Source organism: Lepidochelys kempii, chromosome 2 (assembly GCF_965140265.1).
Source record: "Lepidochelys kempii isolate rLepKem1 chromosome 2, rLepKem1.hap2, whole genome shotgun sequence".
Classification (NCBI taxonomy): Eukaryota; Metazoa; Chordata; order Testudines; family Cheloniidae; genus Lepidochelys; species Lepidochelys kempii.
The window spans coordinates 7413348-7430978 of record NC_133257.1 but is presented as its reverse complement, the minus strand read 5'-3'; the positions used below and the strand labels follow the sequence as shown (position 1 = coordinate 7430978).

Sequence of the window (17631 nt, the reverse complement as noted above, 5' to 3'; positions counted from 1 at the left end):
AAATGATCAGCCAACTGGTTCTGGGAATCAAGTAAGTGAGCGACAATGGGAATAATGGATCCCTTGATACAAAAGTCCCCAAGTTTCATCACTTCTTGGCAAAGCTGATCAGATCATGCCCCTTCCTGTCTGTTTAGAGAGTATATCGCAGTTGTATTGTCAATCAGTATCTGAACTGGGTAAGGAATGGTGTCCCTAGCCTCTGTTTGTCAGAGGGTGGAGATGGATGACAGGAGAGAGATCACTAGATCATTACCTGTTAGGTTCATTCCCTCTGGGGAACCTGCATTGGCCACTGTCAGTGGACAGGATACCGGGCTGGATGGACCTTTGGTCTGACCCAGTATGGCCATTCTTATGTTCTTAACTGACAAGCCCTCCACGTAAGGGAGAAAAGCACATGAACTGCCCAAAGCTTGAGGACATTGATACAAAGAGCTGCTTCTCATTCTGTCCATAACACTCAAGTTTTCAACCCATGAAGGTGCGCACCCCTATCCTATCAATCAATTTCTCCAGGAGAAGAGTCTGGGTCCAAGGGTCTGTCAAAGACCACTAAGCAAATACCCTATACAACAGGCTGCCACTTTAAATCCAGTGAGCACTTCATGCCACCAGTGCCCAGCACGAAAATTAACTACTAAAATAGCTAAGATAAAATAAAACTACAAAGGAAACTTAATTCCTGGGTACTAACTGTTGACTAGCTATTTATGGGGAAGGTAGAGAGCTAAACTCAGTGACTACGCAGAAGAAACAACTGTGAAGCAAACCAACCAGGAAGCTCTAACTCAGGCAATGTGTAAGGAGAAGGAACTGAGAAGGGCAGGGGCAGCATAGCCCTTACATTACCTCAGGACAGCCCACAAGTTGGGCATGGGGCATGAGCTGCCACAAACGGCAGTGTGGCAGAAAACTCTCCAGTGTACCGGGCGGACACACCCCTGAGTGGAATACACACGTGCAACCACGCAAAGAAGAATCTTAAACTCAGGGGAATTAACTGATTTTCCAATATGCTATTTCATGAGGTAACTTCGTTGGTAAGCCCTGCCTCAGCCATCTGGGGGCTAAGGCCCCTCTCCTCCCCAGCTTGACCCTGCTTAGATTGTGGGTCTACCAGACATGATAAGAGGGAACATACGACACCACACTACCACTTCCAACAAGGAGGAAGTGGCCCCAGTTCCATCCAATTACTAACCAGACCAAGTAGCTGGTCAGGTGCATTGGAGAAATAAGTTGCTCCACAAATGGGTCAAAACAACTTACTTTTCTGCAGAGCAAGATGGGAGGAAGGAAAAAAAAAAACAAAAAACCGTGACACTGAGGCTATGTCTATACTGCATAGTTAGACCACGTGATTGGCACCTGAGTCCAAGCACTAGGGTTCATAGAGTCCAAGGCCAGCAGGGACCATTGTGATCATCTAGTCTGACCTCCTGCACCACACAGGAATTGCCTGAATCAATTCCTGTTTCATCTAGACGAGATCTTTTTGAAAAACATCCAATCTTGATTTAAAAATTGCCAGTGATGAAGAATCCACCACAACTCGTGGAAAATTGTTTCAATGGTTAAATACTCTTGCTGTTAAAATTTTTAATGCTTTATTTCCAGTCTGAATTTGTCTAGTTTCAACTCCTAGCCACTGGATCTTGTTATATCTTTGCTAGGTTGAAGAGCGCATTATCAAATATTTGTTCCCATGTAGGTACTTATAGACTGTGATCATGTCACCCCTTAACCTTCTCTTTGTTAAGCTAAATAGATTGAGCTTCTTGAGTCTACCACTATAAGACATGTTTTCTAATCCTTTAATCATTCTCCTGGTTCTTCTCTGAACCATCTTCAATTTACCAACACCCTTCTTGAACTCTGGGCACCAGAACTGGCCACAGTATTCCAGCAGGAGTCGCTCCACTACCAAAAGCAGAGGTAAAATAACCTCTCTAGTCCTGTTCAGATGCATAAAGAGGAGAATCTAATTAGCTCTTTTGGACACAGTGTCGCACGGGGAGCTCACATTCAGCTGATTATGCACCATGACCCCCAAATCTTTTTCAGACTCCACTAGAAACTCACCCGTTCACTGCTTCCCAGGATAGAGTCCCCATCATGTAACTGTGTTATTTAGTCATAGGGGTGTACATTTACATTTAACATAATGACAGATTTCAGAGTAGCAGCCATGTTAGTCTGTATTCGCAAAAAGAAAAGGAGTACTTGTGGCACCTTAGAGACTAACCAATTTATTTGAGCATAAGCTTTCGTGAGCTACAGTTCACTTCATTGGATGCATTCAGTGGAAAATACAGTGGGGGGATTTATATACATAGAGAACATGAAACAATGGGTGTTACTATACACACTGTAAGGAGAGTGATCACTTAAGATGAGCTATTACCAGCAGGAGAGTGGGGGGCAGGGGGTTAATCAAAATGTTTTGCGGTAGCAAGTCAAACACCTTACAGAAGTATATTACTTTAGCACTCTTACCTGTACCAACCAAACTTGCAATCTTGTCAAAAAAAAGATCTCAAGTTAGTTTGAAGGGATCTATTTTCCACAAACCCATGTTGATCGGCATTAATTGTATTACCATTCTCTATATGCCATTCTATATTACCATTCTCCTTGCCCTGTGAACAGAATATACATACAGGCAAGGCTGTGTTGTAGATTCACGCCCTGTGCTGCTGGTTGTGTGCTATATCTTAGCGAGGCAAAGCTGAAAAGGGGATGTCTGTTTCCGGTTCACTGACGCAATTTACCAAGGACTTGTATCTTCATCCTAGTGATGCAAGGGTTACTCTATTTTTAAATGTATTCTTCTGGGGAAAATACCACTGCCATTCACTTTAATCACGTTATAAACGCTGCTGTCAAAGAAGGTTTAGAAGAATACAGTTTTCTTCCTTTCAATAATCCATCTCCTCAGGGGTTTAAATGCATTAAATAATACTGCATTCACTTTGGAACAAGGTGACATACTGGGTAAGGTTTCACATTTGTTTCCCGGTAACTGCATGACTTTTGCCAGGGCAAGAGTCAATTTCAGCTCGTGCAATGTAATTTCTGAAGGGGGAAGGGGCGGGGAAATGGATGAGGTCATCTAAATGATGAAGCATCACCATCACCCAGGCAAAACCCACCCACCGCTTCCACTGAGCATAAACGACATGCCTATTACATCAGCAGCTTCCTGCTCAAGGAAGAAAAATAAAAACAAAATTGTGCAGTGAACAAAATCCAAGCAAACATAACCAGTCCAGGAATTAGCTTGATTTTTATTTTATTTTATTGCTACTGAGACCTTACATTTGCTACAGTGCAATACTAATGTTAATCAGTCCAGAGATTTAGCCTATATTTGTTTTAACTCTAACACGGAATCCTGCACAAAGCCAACTGCAGGGGGAAAAACTGCATCCACATCCCACACAGGCTGTGCATTGGACAAGGAATCGCTGGCACGGGTCAGCCTACAGGCAGCCGTGCTAGCCGTGGCTGCATACCACCGTACTGTCTATATGTACACTCTGTGCACTGGGCAAGGAGGTCGGCATTAGTAGGAACATAGGCAAAAGCACTGTCCAAGACCCCAATAAGGTCTGTATACAGACTGGGCAATGATTGCCTGTCTACACTCTTATATACAGTGGCCCTCTGTAAAATCTTTCCAGTTAGGCCTTAAATAACACCTTTCAGAGTAGCAGCCGTGTGAGTCTGTATCCGCAAAAAGAAAAGGAGGACTTGTGGCACCTGAGAGACTAACCAATTTATTTGAGCAGAAGCTATCGTGAGCTACATCCGATGAAGTGAGCTGTAGCTCACGGAAGCTTATGCTCAAATAAATTGGTTAGTCTCTCAGGTGCCACAAGTCCTCCTCTTTTTTTAAATAACTCTGTGTCAGTGTTTGCACTCTCCCTTATACTTAGCATATGGGGACACTGTAAATATTTAAGTAATTAAGTCAATTACAAGGTTATAGAGCAATCACTGACTAGGGAGGCTCACTAAAGTGGACACTATGTTATGTGACTGAGTCTAGCTCACTAATATCAAACCCCCATAGCACTGTCTTCTAATTAACAAGGCACATGCAGGCAGGCGTTTCATTTCAGTACATCACAAGCCACCCACACACCCCTGGCGTCACCGTTTCCCAAACTCTCTCATTCTCTGGGCTCTACATCTTCAGCGCGGAGAGAACAGCTGCAGGATTAAAGAATACAACTGCAAGCACTGACATAGGAAGGCAGTGAGTCTTGGGGTGCTCATTTCAGACAAAACAACCTGTCATTCAGCATGTGTGAAGGCTCTGATAATGACTCAGAGACTGGGGTATGGGACGGGAATGTCTGAATAAACTGGCTTAAACATCAAAGCACACAGACTATTGTGGAGGCTTAGCACAAGAGAATCGCTCTCTCGCTGCTCCTCCTACGAATGACCTATTGCCTTTTGAGCTATCAAAAAATAAAAAAATAAAAAAATCCAGTCAGTGAATAGGAAATCTTTCGCCCATGTGCCAGATACAGACAGCTCCACTTTCCAGCTAAATCAGCAACCACGCCACCTGTGGCTATGATTTTTGGCAAACCCCACACATGAAGCAGGATAAACTATGGAAAGGAGTTTGATGGGAGATCGCCAAGGAAAATCCAGGGTGTTGTTGGGAAGCAGTATCCTTAATTCAGGAGAGGGCAGCTTTGTCCCCACAGTGTGTCTCTGGAAGTTCACCTTTCTATCTTTTGCGAATAATTCAGTTTTAAACTGAAGGCCCAGATTTGTAATGTTATTTAGGCATTGCTGTGTTCAGCATTGCACCACTGAACTGATTTAGGTCTTTACATCTCACTTTCAAAAGGTATTTACGTATTTAGGAGCTAAATCCCATCAACTGTCAATGAGATTTTGGCTCTTTAGTGTAGGGGTGGGCAAACTTTTTGGCCCGAGGGCCACATCTCGGTCTGGAAATTGTATGGCAGGACGGCTGGGGCAGGGGATTAGCGGGCACAGGGGGGGACGAGGACTCCAGAGTCTGCACCCGCAACCAGAGTGGGGCTGGGGATGAGGGGGTTGGGGTGCAAGAGGGTGCTCTGGGCCGGGATGGAGGGGTTCGGAGGCAGCTCTTGGCTAGGGCAGGGGATTGGGGCGCATGGGGGGGGTGAGGCTCCAGCTGGGGGTGCAGACTTTGGAGTGGGACTGGGGATGAGGGGGTTGGGGTGCAGGAGAGTGCTCCGGGCCGGGATGGAGGGGTTTGGAGGATGGGAAGCAGCTCTCGGCTAGGACAGGGGATTGGGGCGCACCTTTGGGGGGTGAGGCTCCAGCTGGGGGTGCAGACTTTGGAGTGGGACTGGGGATGAGGGGGTTGGGGTGCAGGAGGGTGCTCCGGGCCGGGATGGAGGGGTTTGGAGGATGGGAAGCAGCTCTCGGCTAGGGCAGGGGATTGGGGCACATGGGGGGGGGTGAGGCTCCAGCTGGGGGTGCAGACTCTGGAGTGGGACTGGGGATGAGGGGTTTAGGGTGCAGGAGGGTGCTCCCGGCTGGAATCAAAGGGTTTGGAGGGCAATCAGCGCTGGGGCAGAGGGTTGGGGCGCGGGGGGAGGCTCAGGGGTGAAGGATCCAGGCAAAACTTACCTGAAGCAGCTCCTGGAAACAGTGGCCCGTCGACCCCCCAGCTCCCACGAGGAGGCAGGGCCACTCCGTGCTGCCCCATCCGCAGGCACTGCCCCCGCAGCTCCCATTGGCCGCAGTTCTCAGCCAATGGGAGCTGCAGAGCCGGCGCTTGGGGCGAGGGCAGCGTGCGGAGCCCCGACTGTCCCTGCTTCTGGGAGCCAGGTGGAGCTGCTGCACACACAGAGAGGAGCAAGGCAAGCCCCCCCCCCCCCCGACCCCGCTCCCCAGCTGGAGCACAGGAGTGGGGAAAGGTCCCAACCCTGCTCCCCAGTGGGAACTCAAGGGCCGGATTAAAAGGTCTGATGGGTTAGATGCGGCCCGCAGTTTGCCCACCCCTGCTTTAGTGCCTAAATCCCTTTTGAAAACGCAATTCAGACACCACAGTCAGTGAGGCATTGCAATACTGTGCCCAGCAACATCTATATATACCTTTTAAAAATCTGGCCCAAAAAGGTTTGGACCATTGTGTAAGGTGTAAAACTGAAATCCTGATCATCTGTGTTCTTGGGCTGACCCCATCACAACATAATTGTTAACTACCACTGATGAAAGAGGAGTTGACCCAAGTGTCCTGTTCAAATTCAAGGTCTGATACCAGAAATGCCATTCTGCCAATTTACATTTTCCCTGGAGTTTTAATGTGGAGTACTCATTTCTTGACCTTGCTGTGCAGTGGCCCTGTGTCCTGTTACACAGCTGATGCCTTCTATCACAGAGACAGGAAGTGGAAGGAAGGAAGGAACTACAGGAAGTGGAGGATAAATTGAATGGAAAGCAAGTGATGTATATAGTTCGGTAAAGCACTCTGGCATCCTGGAACAAAGCTGTGATCATGTTGGTTGGAACATGTCCTCTGTCTAATACAAACATATATTTCAAACATAAAGAAACTACTTTGGGCCATAGTCTCATAGACTTTAATGACAGAAGGGGCCATTGTGATCATCTAATCTGACCTCCTGAAAATCACGTTCCATAGAACCTCACCTACCTCCTCCTATACCAGACCCATAAGCTCTGTCTGAGTTGCTGAAGTCCTCAAACCATGATTTAAAGACTTAAAGGAAGAGAGAATCCACCATTTGCACTATACTATGCTATTCCACCACCTTTACCTTTATTTCCATCTGGCTTGAACAATACATACCCTGTAATGCCTATGCTCCAGCCACAACTGCTAGACCCCCGTGTTTCCGTTATCTCTGTAATGTCTGCTTTTACTTCCTACACCAGTAGCTCTAGTTCCTCCATTTTGTTATCCAGGCTCCTTGCATGGGTCTACAGACGTCTTAGTTGTTTCCGCTTGGCTTTTCCCAGATTCCTCGCCTAATTAGGTACAGTCATTCTACTGCCAGTATCGCCTAGCTGATGGTTAGTGTCATTGGTATTGCTATCCATTCACCTACCCTCTGTTGTTTCTTTCTCTATTGCTGTACCCTCTCTTACCTGATTTTCCTCCCACACAATGTTAGAAACAGGCATGGATATTGCATGAGTGTCTCTCAAGTGTCTCTCCTGAATTCCTAGTTTAAAGCTCTTTTAATCAGTTGTGCCAAGCTCCATCCCAGAAGTCTATTCCCCTCCTTGTTCAGGTGGAGTCCGTCCCATGAGAACAGTCCTCTGTCCATGAATGCCTCCCAGTGGTTAAACACCCCAAAGCCTTCCTTATAGCACCACTGCCTGAGCCATCTGTTGATCATCATAATTTTGTCTTGCCTTTGCTCTCCTCCTCTATGGACAGGTAGAATCCCACTGAAGACCACCTGAACCTCCACTTCTTCAAGCATCTTCCCTAGCGTGGCATAGTCTCCCTGGATGCATTCCAGTGAAAATCTAGCTGTATCCTTTGCTCCCACATTAAGGAAAATCAGTCGATTCTTTACAGCTCCAATTAGGATCCTCTTCGGCCTCAGGTTCACATCCCAAATGTTAACTCCAGGAGACAGAATAGCCTTCTATTCACTGGATCAGATCTGGTCACAGGTCTGTCTATTCTTCTTAGTAGGGGGCTCCCAATCACATAGACCTGCCTCTTCCTGGTTCTGATGAGATTCCCCAGCCTTCTCTGTTCTGTTCTTTCTGGCTGCAAGTCCTCTTGTCTTGTGTTCTCACTTGCAGTCTTCTGCAAGTCATTCTCTGTCAGCCAGAGTTCAGAGCCCCAGGAAATCTCCATTGACTCTTCCTCTCTTCTTGTAGGACTAGTCGCTCTTCTCTTATTTCTTGCCCTCCCACCTCTTGTTACTGCTTGCTGTACCCCATTTTCAGTCTCCAACTCAGCAAACCTGCTCCTGAGCTCTCTTTCCTCGTTCACTAGCCAGTCTTTTCCTCTGCCTGGTTCTTGTAGTCACACGCTTCCACTGGCCACACTCTTCACCCAGCACTCTACCCTCACAGTTCTCCAGTCCAGCTTGCGAGTCTTGAGATTTCCCTTCAACCCTTCTTCCCTTCCCTTCCATCATCTGCTTGAATCCCCTTCAAAACTCAACCATAGTTTCTACCTGCATCTCCAAACCTCAGATCTTCTCTTCCATCCGCTGTACCAGGTGACACTTCATACAAATGAAGCACTTTTCAGGTACCCACTCCAGGACAACGTATGTGCCGCAGCTTCCACACCCACTCATCTTCATTGTCTCTTCCATTCCTCGGATCACTACCGCGGCTGCCTCTGCAGCTGTCATAGCCCTCCCTCCTAAGGTCCTGTCATGGAGAAAAAAAAATACACACACACAAACACACAACACCACATACATCCTCTGCCAGACTTCCGCTACAAACTCTCTGTTTCGAGCTCAGTTTGCTGGCTCCTCTGCCATGGGCTGGCTGCTTAGCTAGAAAGGTCCCCTAATCAGGGAAGCCCCGCCCCTAATCAGGAAAGCCATGACCCCTAATCGGGGTTCTGTTATGATTAAAGGCTCTGCTTCTTTCACAGCACACAGCCTCCTACCAGCCCCTGCAAACTAAAAAACAAAACAACCAGCAAGCAAGTATGCAAACAAACAAACACATGCACTGCCCCTGAGGAATAGGGGCTTGCCTCCCTTCTCCTCTAACAGATTTAAAACAGGTCTAAATATATGAGACAGTCCACTTACAAAGCCTTTGACTAGAGATACTCTTTCCTATCTCCAAAAGGATTAAAAATTTGAGGCTGTACTTGGGATAGCTTTGTACTAACTCCAAGTTCCCTGAACATTTGCCGCATGCAGTCAAGCTTCTGTGTAACAGTTAAAGGGCTGGAAAGAAAACAAACAAAAACCAAAATAAAATGCAATAAAAATAAAAGGAGTGTAATTATGATAGTGTTATTTCAATTAGTTTAAATAGAACCCTTGATAGCTTTATGGAGAAAGTTTGGGTTGGGTGAAAGGGTTACTTTGTCTATCTGAAGAACTGAACACGGAGGATTCACCATCAAAGCCTATAGATCATTCACTCACTATCTCCTAATCAATGTCATAGCTAATCAGAGTGCTATAAAGTCTTCTATAGTCTGATCAGGTGACTGCATTAGTTTAATCAAGTCTTGTTTCAGTTCCCAGTGAAGGGTCATGAACCAGAAGAAAATTATTCAATTAACATATTTCTTCATTATGGGGGTGGTTAACGATGAAATAACCTTGAACAGATGTACCAATTGACATTATATTTACTAGAGAAGCTGAAGACAATCCTGATTGCTTAAAATATACCAGCTAGCCCAAAACATTAGGAATTGGGGCTGATGTTAGGATGAGCCATTTGTTAGACGATCATAATAAAAATCTGTTCCATTTGTATGCAAAAGCTTTCTTTTTATCAGTCTCTGTGACTGTAAGAGGATGTTTTGTATTAAAAAAAAAATCATGTCTATTCAGTTTGGATTCAGGATGAATATATCATTTTGACATAGCAATCCTGCAAAAAAGTTGGGATGAAAAGTACGATACACAGTAGTTACGTTAAAGTCATTGTGGACATAATTTATATTGACCAGTCATAATGTATTTTGAATGTAATCTCTTTGGGGCCATTTTGTTCTGGTTGTGTACAGCTCCAAGCACAATGAGGTCCTGCTCTCTGACTGGGGCTCCTAGGTGTTGCGGTACTACAAATAAATAGATAATGACAATAACAGGACAATAAATACCACAAAATTACCACAAATATTTCCTCTTCTAAGTATAGGAAATAAAGGGACAATCCAAAGCCCACTGAAGTAAGTGGATTGACTTGAATGGACATTTCATCAGGTCTCAACTGCAGTACTTCACATACCAGGTTTGGCAAATATTGTCTTTTTAGATTGTGGCCACAGTAGAGGTATGATAAATTATGTATAATGTCAATGGATGATTCTCGTTAAAGTTGAAGATTAAATCTTAATGTCCCAAATGAGAATTTTGTTGTATTCAGCAACAAAGAGGAATTTAAAGAGAGATGCACACACACATGCATAGACAAGTGTGCAAATGCACAGGTGCACACACACAAAAGAATCACAAGTCACACTTCCTGCAAGGGGGAAGTGCATTTAAAGCTGAGATAAATTGGTGTGATTTGCAGAAATAATCTCTTTGAATGTAAACAGAGGTTTATTAGCTGTCTTTTCAAGAAATTTTACTTATTAACCCTTGAAAGAAAGGGTCAAGTAGTCATACAAAATAAAAACTACAAACATTTTTTTTGGCAACTGTTCTGTTCAGTGGTAGTATTTATCCTCTTCCCCTGAGTGGGAAGGAGGAAATAAAGAGGGTGGCATTATACTATCAGAATTACAGTCATTTTATTTTCTAAAAACACCAGAACAAAAATGTGTTTCAGGTTTTTTTTAAACTGTCAGTTTGGATTTTGCCAATTTCTGGGAAAGTTCCAGTTTACATTTTATTCCTTATTTGTAACAAAGTTGTACTTTTCCCTTCCAAACTTTTCCAAGGATCAGTCAGGAAGTATCCTTGTTGAGGGGCTCCATTATCAGTCAATTAATAAGTAAAATCGAGTTCCTGACCAGTTATAATAACTGAAGACTCTGTGAGAACCTTGAGCAAAAGAAGGAGCCCTGAAGAGAGTTCACCTATGCAGAATACACTGGGGCTGCTGACATGCTGACCCATTCAAGATTAGCGATGGTGCTCAAGCTGGATCTGCTCTGGTCCATTTCAGTGTAATTGATGGAATGGCAGGGTACTTGAGAGCCCTTCAGCTTTAGAACTCACTCCTCCTTTTCATTCAATATCATAGAATCATAGAATATCAGGGTTGGAAGGGACCCCAGAAGGTCATCTAGTCCAACCCCCTGCTCGAAGCAGGACCAATTCCCAGTTAAATCATCCCAGCCAGGGCTTTGTCAAGCCTGACCTTAAAAAACTCTAAGGAAGGAGATTCTACCACCTCCCTAGGTAACGCATTCCAGTGTTTCACCACCCTCTTAGTGAAAAAGTTTTTCCTAATATCCAACCTCCCCAACATAGCTTGTACTTGTTTATCTTCAGGGCACACTGCAGGGCACGGGATGCTGGACTAGATGACCCCCTGATGTCCCTTCCAGACCTAAACTTCCATGATGCTATGATTTATGGCACACTGCAAGACTCCTCTTTCAGTGGGTGTTTGGGGAAGGAGATGTTATATGAGAAGTAATAACTGAGAAGAACAAGATACTTTTCCTCAATTCTCCTTTGCTACATGGTTTAAGGAGGTACAGCCATATTTTGCGGAGTTGCCTCTGGCTTTTGTTTTTTTACATTTGATAGTGTGTTTATGTGCCTGTTAAAGGAGTCTAAGCTTGTGACCAGTGTCTTTTGGTAGATATTGTAAAGCCAAATAAGCAAAACAGAATACTTCATTAAACATTAATTATTTCAAATACATTAAAAGAAAGTCTTTTGAAGTTTCACTTTGCATCCTTTAAAGCAGGAGTTCTCAAACTTCATTGCACCGCGACCCCCTTCCGAGAACAAAAATTACTACAGGACACCCGAAGCCTGAGCCCACCCAAGCCCCATCACCCCAGGGGGGAGCAAAGCCAAAGCCCAAGAGCTTCAGCCCCAGGCAGGAGGCCTGTAACCTTAGCCCCACCTCCCAGGGCTGAAGCCTTCAGGTTTGGGCTTGGGCTTTGGCCCTGGGCCCCAGCAAGTCTCAGCCAGCCCGACCCACAGTTTGAGAACCACTGCTTTAAATCATTGCCACCAGAGAAGGAATGCAAAGGAAATTAGTTACTTCCCTAAAGGACTCTCATTAGGATTTAGGTAATTGAACATCTCAGTATGCCTGCCCACCAGTGCAAGTAGAAGATTGCAGGGATGTCATCAGTTTTCAAACCTGTTACAATAAATTGCAATTGGGGGGGGGGGGAACCAACTCTTTGCATTATGGCAGCATTATCATGGAGATTTTTCCATGCACAAGCATCAGGAAATTCACTGTCTGATTTCCAAAACGAGCACAAATCAGCTCTCCTACACATATGTTGCATTTTGTATTGCTGTACAAGGTGTTAACTTAAAAGCCTTAAAATATGCACAATATAGTCGAGTTGCAGTTGCTGTGGGAACCATAATTTTTTTAATTTCCTGACTCCTATGCAGGTGGGGGGGAAATCAAGCATAACAGTCACTGCTTTAACATCAGCAAGTTTTATACATTTAATTTCTTTTGTATATTTTAAAGAGGGAGAAAACAAAAAGATCTCAGATGGATTATAGAAGCAAATATATGCACACACAAGTTCAAAGCTGATCTGAGCATGTCCATCAGGGAATTGCACATACAAGCACACGTACCTCAGGTATTGCTGGCACCCAAGCTGGGCATATGCAAATCTGCGTATGTACACGAGTATGTTTTGAAGATGTGGGCCTGGCCGGTATGAATTTCCACAAAAGGACATTTCATAACCACCATTTCACATGCATTGAAGTAAAAAGTCATCAACTTTAACTGGCAAAGTGTAAGTTATGAAGAAAAGGGACTTCCAGCTGAGACATGTTTAGCCCAGCCCCTAAAAGCTCAGCCAGAGCGAAAAATCTTTTCTGCTTCACTTAGTAAACATGCTATCTTTGAACCTGGACAGTCCCAGTTTGTGTCTCAGCTGTGGTTATATACAAGCCAAACATCAAATCATGACAAGCATGAAATCCCGCCACGAACTAGAGGATTCTGCCAACTGGTGACATCCACTCCAGTGACTGACTGTGAGATGTCTAACACAGTAGCAACATAGCAGTAAAACAAATGGAACATTTATTTTAAAATTTTTCACTGTGTAATACAAACTGGATTCTTCTGGTATCCATGATGCTAGTTCCTTCCTTTGGAAATCTATTCTGTCCTGATAACATTTCTCAACTTATTTATAAATCACTTGTCTGGAATTTTATCTTTTATCTGGGCAAATATTTCACTGTCATCCTCTCTGTCATCACTGTCATCCACAAATCAACTATGATTGATCTGCAGTGGCAGAGCTGGCCATCTTGGGCTCAACTCTGCAAGGGGCTGAGTACTCTCCAGGAATGGCTGGTTCAGATTTTGAATAAAGGTTCAAATAATTTCACCAATCCTCATTAAAAATCAATGGCCTGATTTTCAGAGGGGCTGTCAGCAATGCTCCTGTTAAGTTGAATATAAGCTGTGGACACTCAATGTGCCTGAGATTCAGATCAGTAGACTGTAGACTGGTGATGCCTCCAACGTCACAGCTTATCAAGGGGACAATATCTCATGTCAGCTTAATTTTTAGTCCTGACTGGAGACAAAGAAATGGCCCTTAATCCATTTAGATCCTTAACCGCAGCTTTGAATAATTTTCTTGCTCACCATTTAAAGCACCTAAAGCTAATAAAAGTTCTCTCTTGAATATTAGATCAATTCCACCAAATTACTGGGGTTTTGAGGGCCAAATCTCAATCGAGTGATTGTTTAATATTGGCTTTTGTGGGTTCAGGATTTAGTTTATGAAGAATATGTAGCGGAAGCAAATCTGTTAAGATCTAACAGTTACCTATTTTCTTTAAAAGATGTGGGTTAAAATTTGCTTTCAGTGATATACAAAAGGCAGTGTGGCTACACTGATGAAGTAGAATGTGGCCCAATATGTCTAATATTTCTGTCCACAAAAGATCCATAGCTGGTGTAAAACAGGCTAGCTCCACTGAGGTCAGTTTAGTTTAAACCAGTCCAGGAAGGCATCCTTAATTTAAGAAGGACACTTAAGCATGTGTTTACCTTTAAGCAGGTACTTGGATGGTTTCTTGACTTAGGGTGTTAGTTTCCACCAAAGATATCATATTCACAATGAGCCAGATTGTATTCCCATTGTAACCAACAGAAGTTTGTAGATTGACTTCAGTGGAATCAGGATTTGGCCAACTAAGATACAAGAATATGCCTTTGTGATCATGTACAATACTCTGTCCATGACTGATCACCACTTGCTGGGGGAATGTGGGGGAAAAAAGACATCACAAGGCAATAAACACATAACTTAATAACACAATTAAAGTATATTCATTCCAAGGTGCAGAGAGCCAATGGAACCATTTAACAAGACAGCTTTATCTGAGATTAAAGAAATACACTAACACCTCACCAACTAATACCAACTAAGTTACAACAAAGTCAGACACAGAATCTTAATTATTTGAAACGTGCAAATTAATATGAATTTCTAGCCCATTTCTTTTCCATAGTTGCAGGATCATCTGTGAATCTATCCCACTCTTCACAACAGCTCCTTAGCAGAGATGGTCAATTTTTTTTTTTAAATCAGATGCTTTTAGACATGAAAAATGCCATTTCACAAATCCAAAGTTTTATGCAACAACAAGTATGTTTTGCACAGAAAAAAAGAAAAAAAAAAAAAGAAAGAAAGAAATCAATTCTCCATTGGCAAAAATTGAAATGAGGGCTGCCTGGCTGGAAGATTCCTGTCAAACTTCTCTCTTGGTCAGTGAAACCGACAGAAGCTTTACTGGGGGGTGCCTGACACTGAGCACCCTGACTCTCTTCCGGCCTCCCCCCCACCAGATCCTGGAGCCAGAGAGGGCAGTGGCTCTGCTTTCCTGATGCCTTGCCCTTCCCTTTCTCCCAGGGGCGCCAGGAGTGTAATTGTCAAGAGCCTTCAGGGCAAGCAAGCTGGGAAGCTGAAACATTCCCTCTCAATCCTCCTGAAATGGATTTTTTTCTTGAAACCGTTCCCACGAAACATTTCATTTGCATGTTGGCAAGATTTTTTTTTTTTCAAAAATATGAATATTTTGCAGGAAGGGATTTCTGGTTTCCTCACAGCTCTATTCCTTATGGATAAGCACCAGCGCTATTAACATGCAGAGATGTTAAACACGGGCTGGATGGAGTTTAGGAAGCAAGGTGGTCAGAGCTCCAACTAAGAACAATAACAAGGGAGGGGGGAATGTGAGTTTACAGGCAGACTGGAATCTTTTTCAAAAATCCCTCGAAGGAAACTTCCGGGTCCCTTTTTCAAATGTAGACACTTACGTGGGGAGTTGGGTATGGTGCTCTGGTGTTCCAGTAGTACTTTTAGGCACCTACATGCTCTTCTGAACGCCACAATGTAGAATTTGAGGGACAACTTCATTTTACGTAACGCAAGAACTCGGAGTCACCCAATGGAACAGAAGGAAGCATTTCCTCACACCACACACAGGCAGCCTGTGGACCTCATTGCCAGGGGATGTTGTGAAGGCCTAAACTACAATAGGGCTTAAAAAAAAAGCATTAGATAAGTCTGTGGAGGATAGGGTCCATCAATGGCTATTAGCCAGGATGGTCAGGGATGCAGCCCCGTGCTCTGAGTGTCCCTGGCCTCTGTTTACCAGGAGCAGGGAATGGGCAACAGGGGATGGATCACTTGAGGATCTCCTGTTCTGTTCATTCCCTCTGCAGAACCTGGCATTGGCCACTGTCAGAAGACAGGATATTAGGCTAGATGGACCATTGGTGTGACCCATTGTGGCCTTTCTTATGTTCTGGGTGTAACTCTACTTAAGCCACTGGAGTTGCATTTAGGATGAATTTTGCTCTGGGCATCTAAGTCCCTTTATGGGATTGGCTGGTGATTAGTCATTTTTTGATATATTATGTTTAGTAATTATCAAAGCACTTAGAGCCTGGGAAAGGCGCCTTTAATGCATATGTGTAAATACATAGGAGAAAGTAAAATACATAAATAATGTAGAGTAGGGGTATACCTATACTGCAATACAACGCCTACGGCACCAAGTCTCAGAACCAAGGTCGGCTGACTTCGGCTCAAGGGCCTTGGGCTGCAGGGCCAAAAATAGCCGTGTAGACATTCGGGCTCAGGCTGCAGCCCAGGCTCTGACACTCACCACCCTCACACAGGGTCTCAGAGCCCGGGAGACAGCCCAAGCATTAATATGTAGACTACAGTTTTACGGCCCTCAGCTGACCCAGGCCTCTGCAGGTCTTTTATTGGAGTGTAGAAATTCCCTAGGCGACTGCACCTTAACATTGAGGTCTGAGATGCAGTATCAGCAAAATTCCCTACTCGTAAAAACAGTTAGACGTGAAAAAAATCTCCTCAGGAAAGTCCATTTCTAGAGACATTTCAGAGTGGACAAAATAGTAGAAAGCATATGGTGGGGAACAGACCTGTATTAGCCAGGGACGGAACAAGATAATTCAACATTTCTATTTTTTAGGATTCTACGATCATTGCCATTGGCCAAGGGTGACACATGCAACTGAATGATATACAATTTTGAAAGGAGGAACAACCCCATTGAATTCAATGGAGCTACTCAACATCAGTAAGGGGATTACAGACTAGCACTTTATTAATGGTTGATTTATTGCCCTCTAAACTTCAAACACACATACCTACCTGTTTGCTGCTTCTCTGCCCCGTAGGAAGCAAAGCTTTGGACTTCTCTGCTATTTTCTGCCAAAGAAGAAAAAAAGGGATTGGCGTTGATGTATCAGTGGTCTAATATTGCAGGGAGGAAATCATATTAAATTCTTTTTTCATTCACATTACATTTAAAAAAAGAATAGAAATTAAAATAACCCTGTAGTTTAGCAATGGAAAAACTGCCTTGAAGAGGTAGACCTTTCAGGAATTAAGTCATTTAAGCTTCAAGCATGACAAGGTGACAAAATATGCATTTAAGAAATGACAGTCAGGATGTGGGTAAGTAGCAATTTACCAGCCAGTTCAGCTTCCTGCCGCAACCGGGCATTCACAAAATGCAACGGCTAATTTTGGCACTATGAGATTTATTTAAAAAGTCACATGCACAGCACAGATGGAATATGCTGATGAACATGTATCTAACGACAAACAAACCCATTACACAGATATTTTTGACTTGTGAGTTAACGAGACAGTGCTATCTAATTTAGACCCAGCACTTAGATTTTTGAAACAGAGGAGGAAAGGTTCTATGAAGAGACATATGAGTAGAAATAATACAGTGGCATTGCTATTCTATATACACACTTTAAAGGCTAATTAGTTGGGGATTGGTCCTGCTTTGAGCAGGGGGTGGGATTAGATGACCTCCTGAGGTCCCTTCCAACCCTGATATTCTACGATTCTATGGAAACTTTTAAAAAAAAACATTTTCCAGCAGTGTTGGAAACCCAAACTAACAGCCTGCCTCTAATGCAAGAGAAACAGTAAGTGAATCTTCCCAGTCTACTTCCACCATCACATGCAAAAAAGTAAACTGTGTCAATGGTGTTGTGTAAATGAGGGTTTTTAAAAAAAAACAATAAATGCTTTCAACTTCAATGATATAGTGTGTTATCAGCAAAGGCCCCAATTCAGCAAAGCACTTAAGAACATGCTTGACTTTAATGGGTCTTAAGCGTAACCTTACAACTAAGCACATAATTAAAGTGCTTTGCTAAGCAGGGGTGGGACAGCCCACATTTAAAATTAAGTACAGGTTAAAGTAGTAAATCAAGGCCAGAGAAAGAACT

The 17631-nt window shown here is 43.7% G+C and overlaps 1 protein-coding gene across 12 annotated transcripts in view; it reads right to left on the bottom strand.

The window, feature by feature from the left end:
* TSNARE1 (t-SNARE domain containing 1) overlaps nucleotides 1–17631 on the bottom strand; it is a 695747-nt gene that overhangs the window by 314891 nt on the left and 363225 nt on the right. For all 12 annotated transcript variants that reach the window (XM_073329996.1, XM_073329995.1, XM_073329988.1 and 9 more), the window contains one exon: nucleotides 16532–16588. In XM_073329996.1, coding sequence (XP_073186097.1) covers nucleotides 16532–16588 — 57 coding nt within the window. The remainder of the gene's footprint in view (nucleotides 1–16531; nucleotides 16589–17631) is intronic.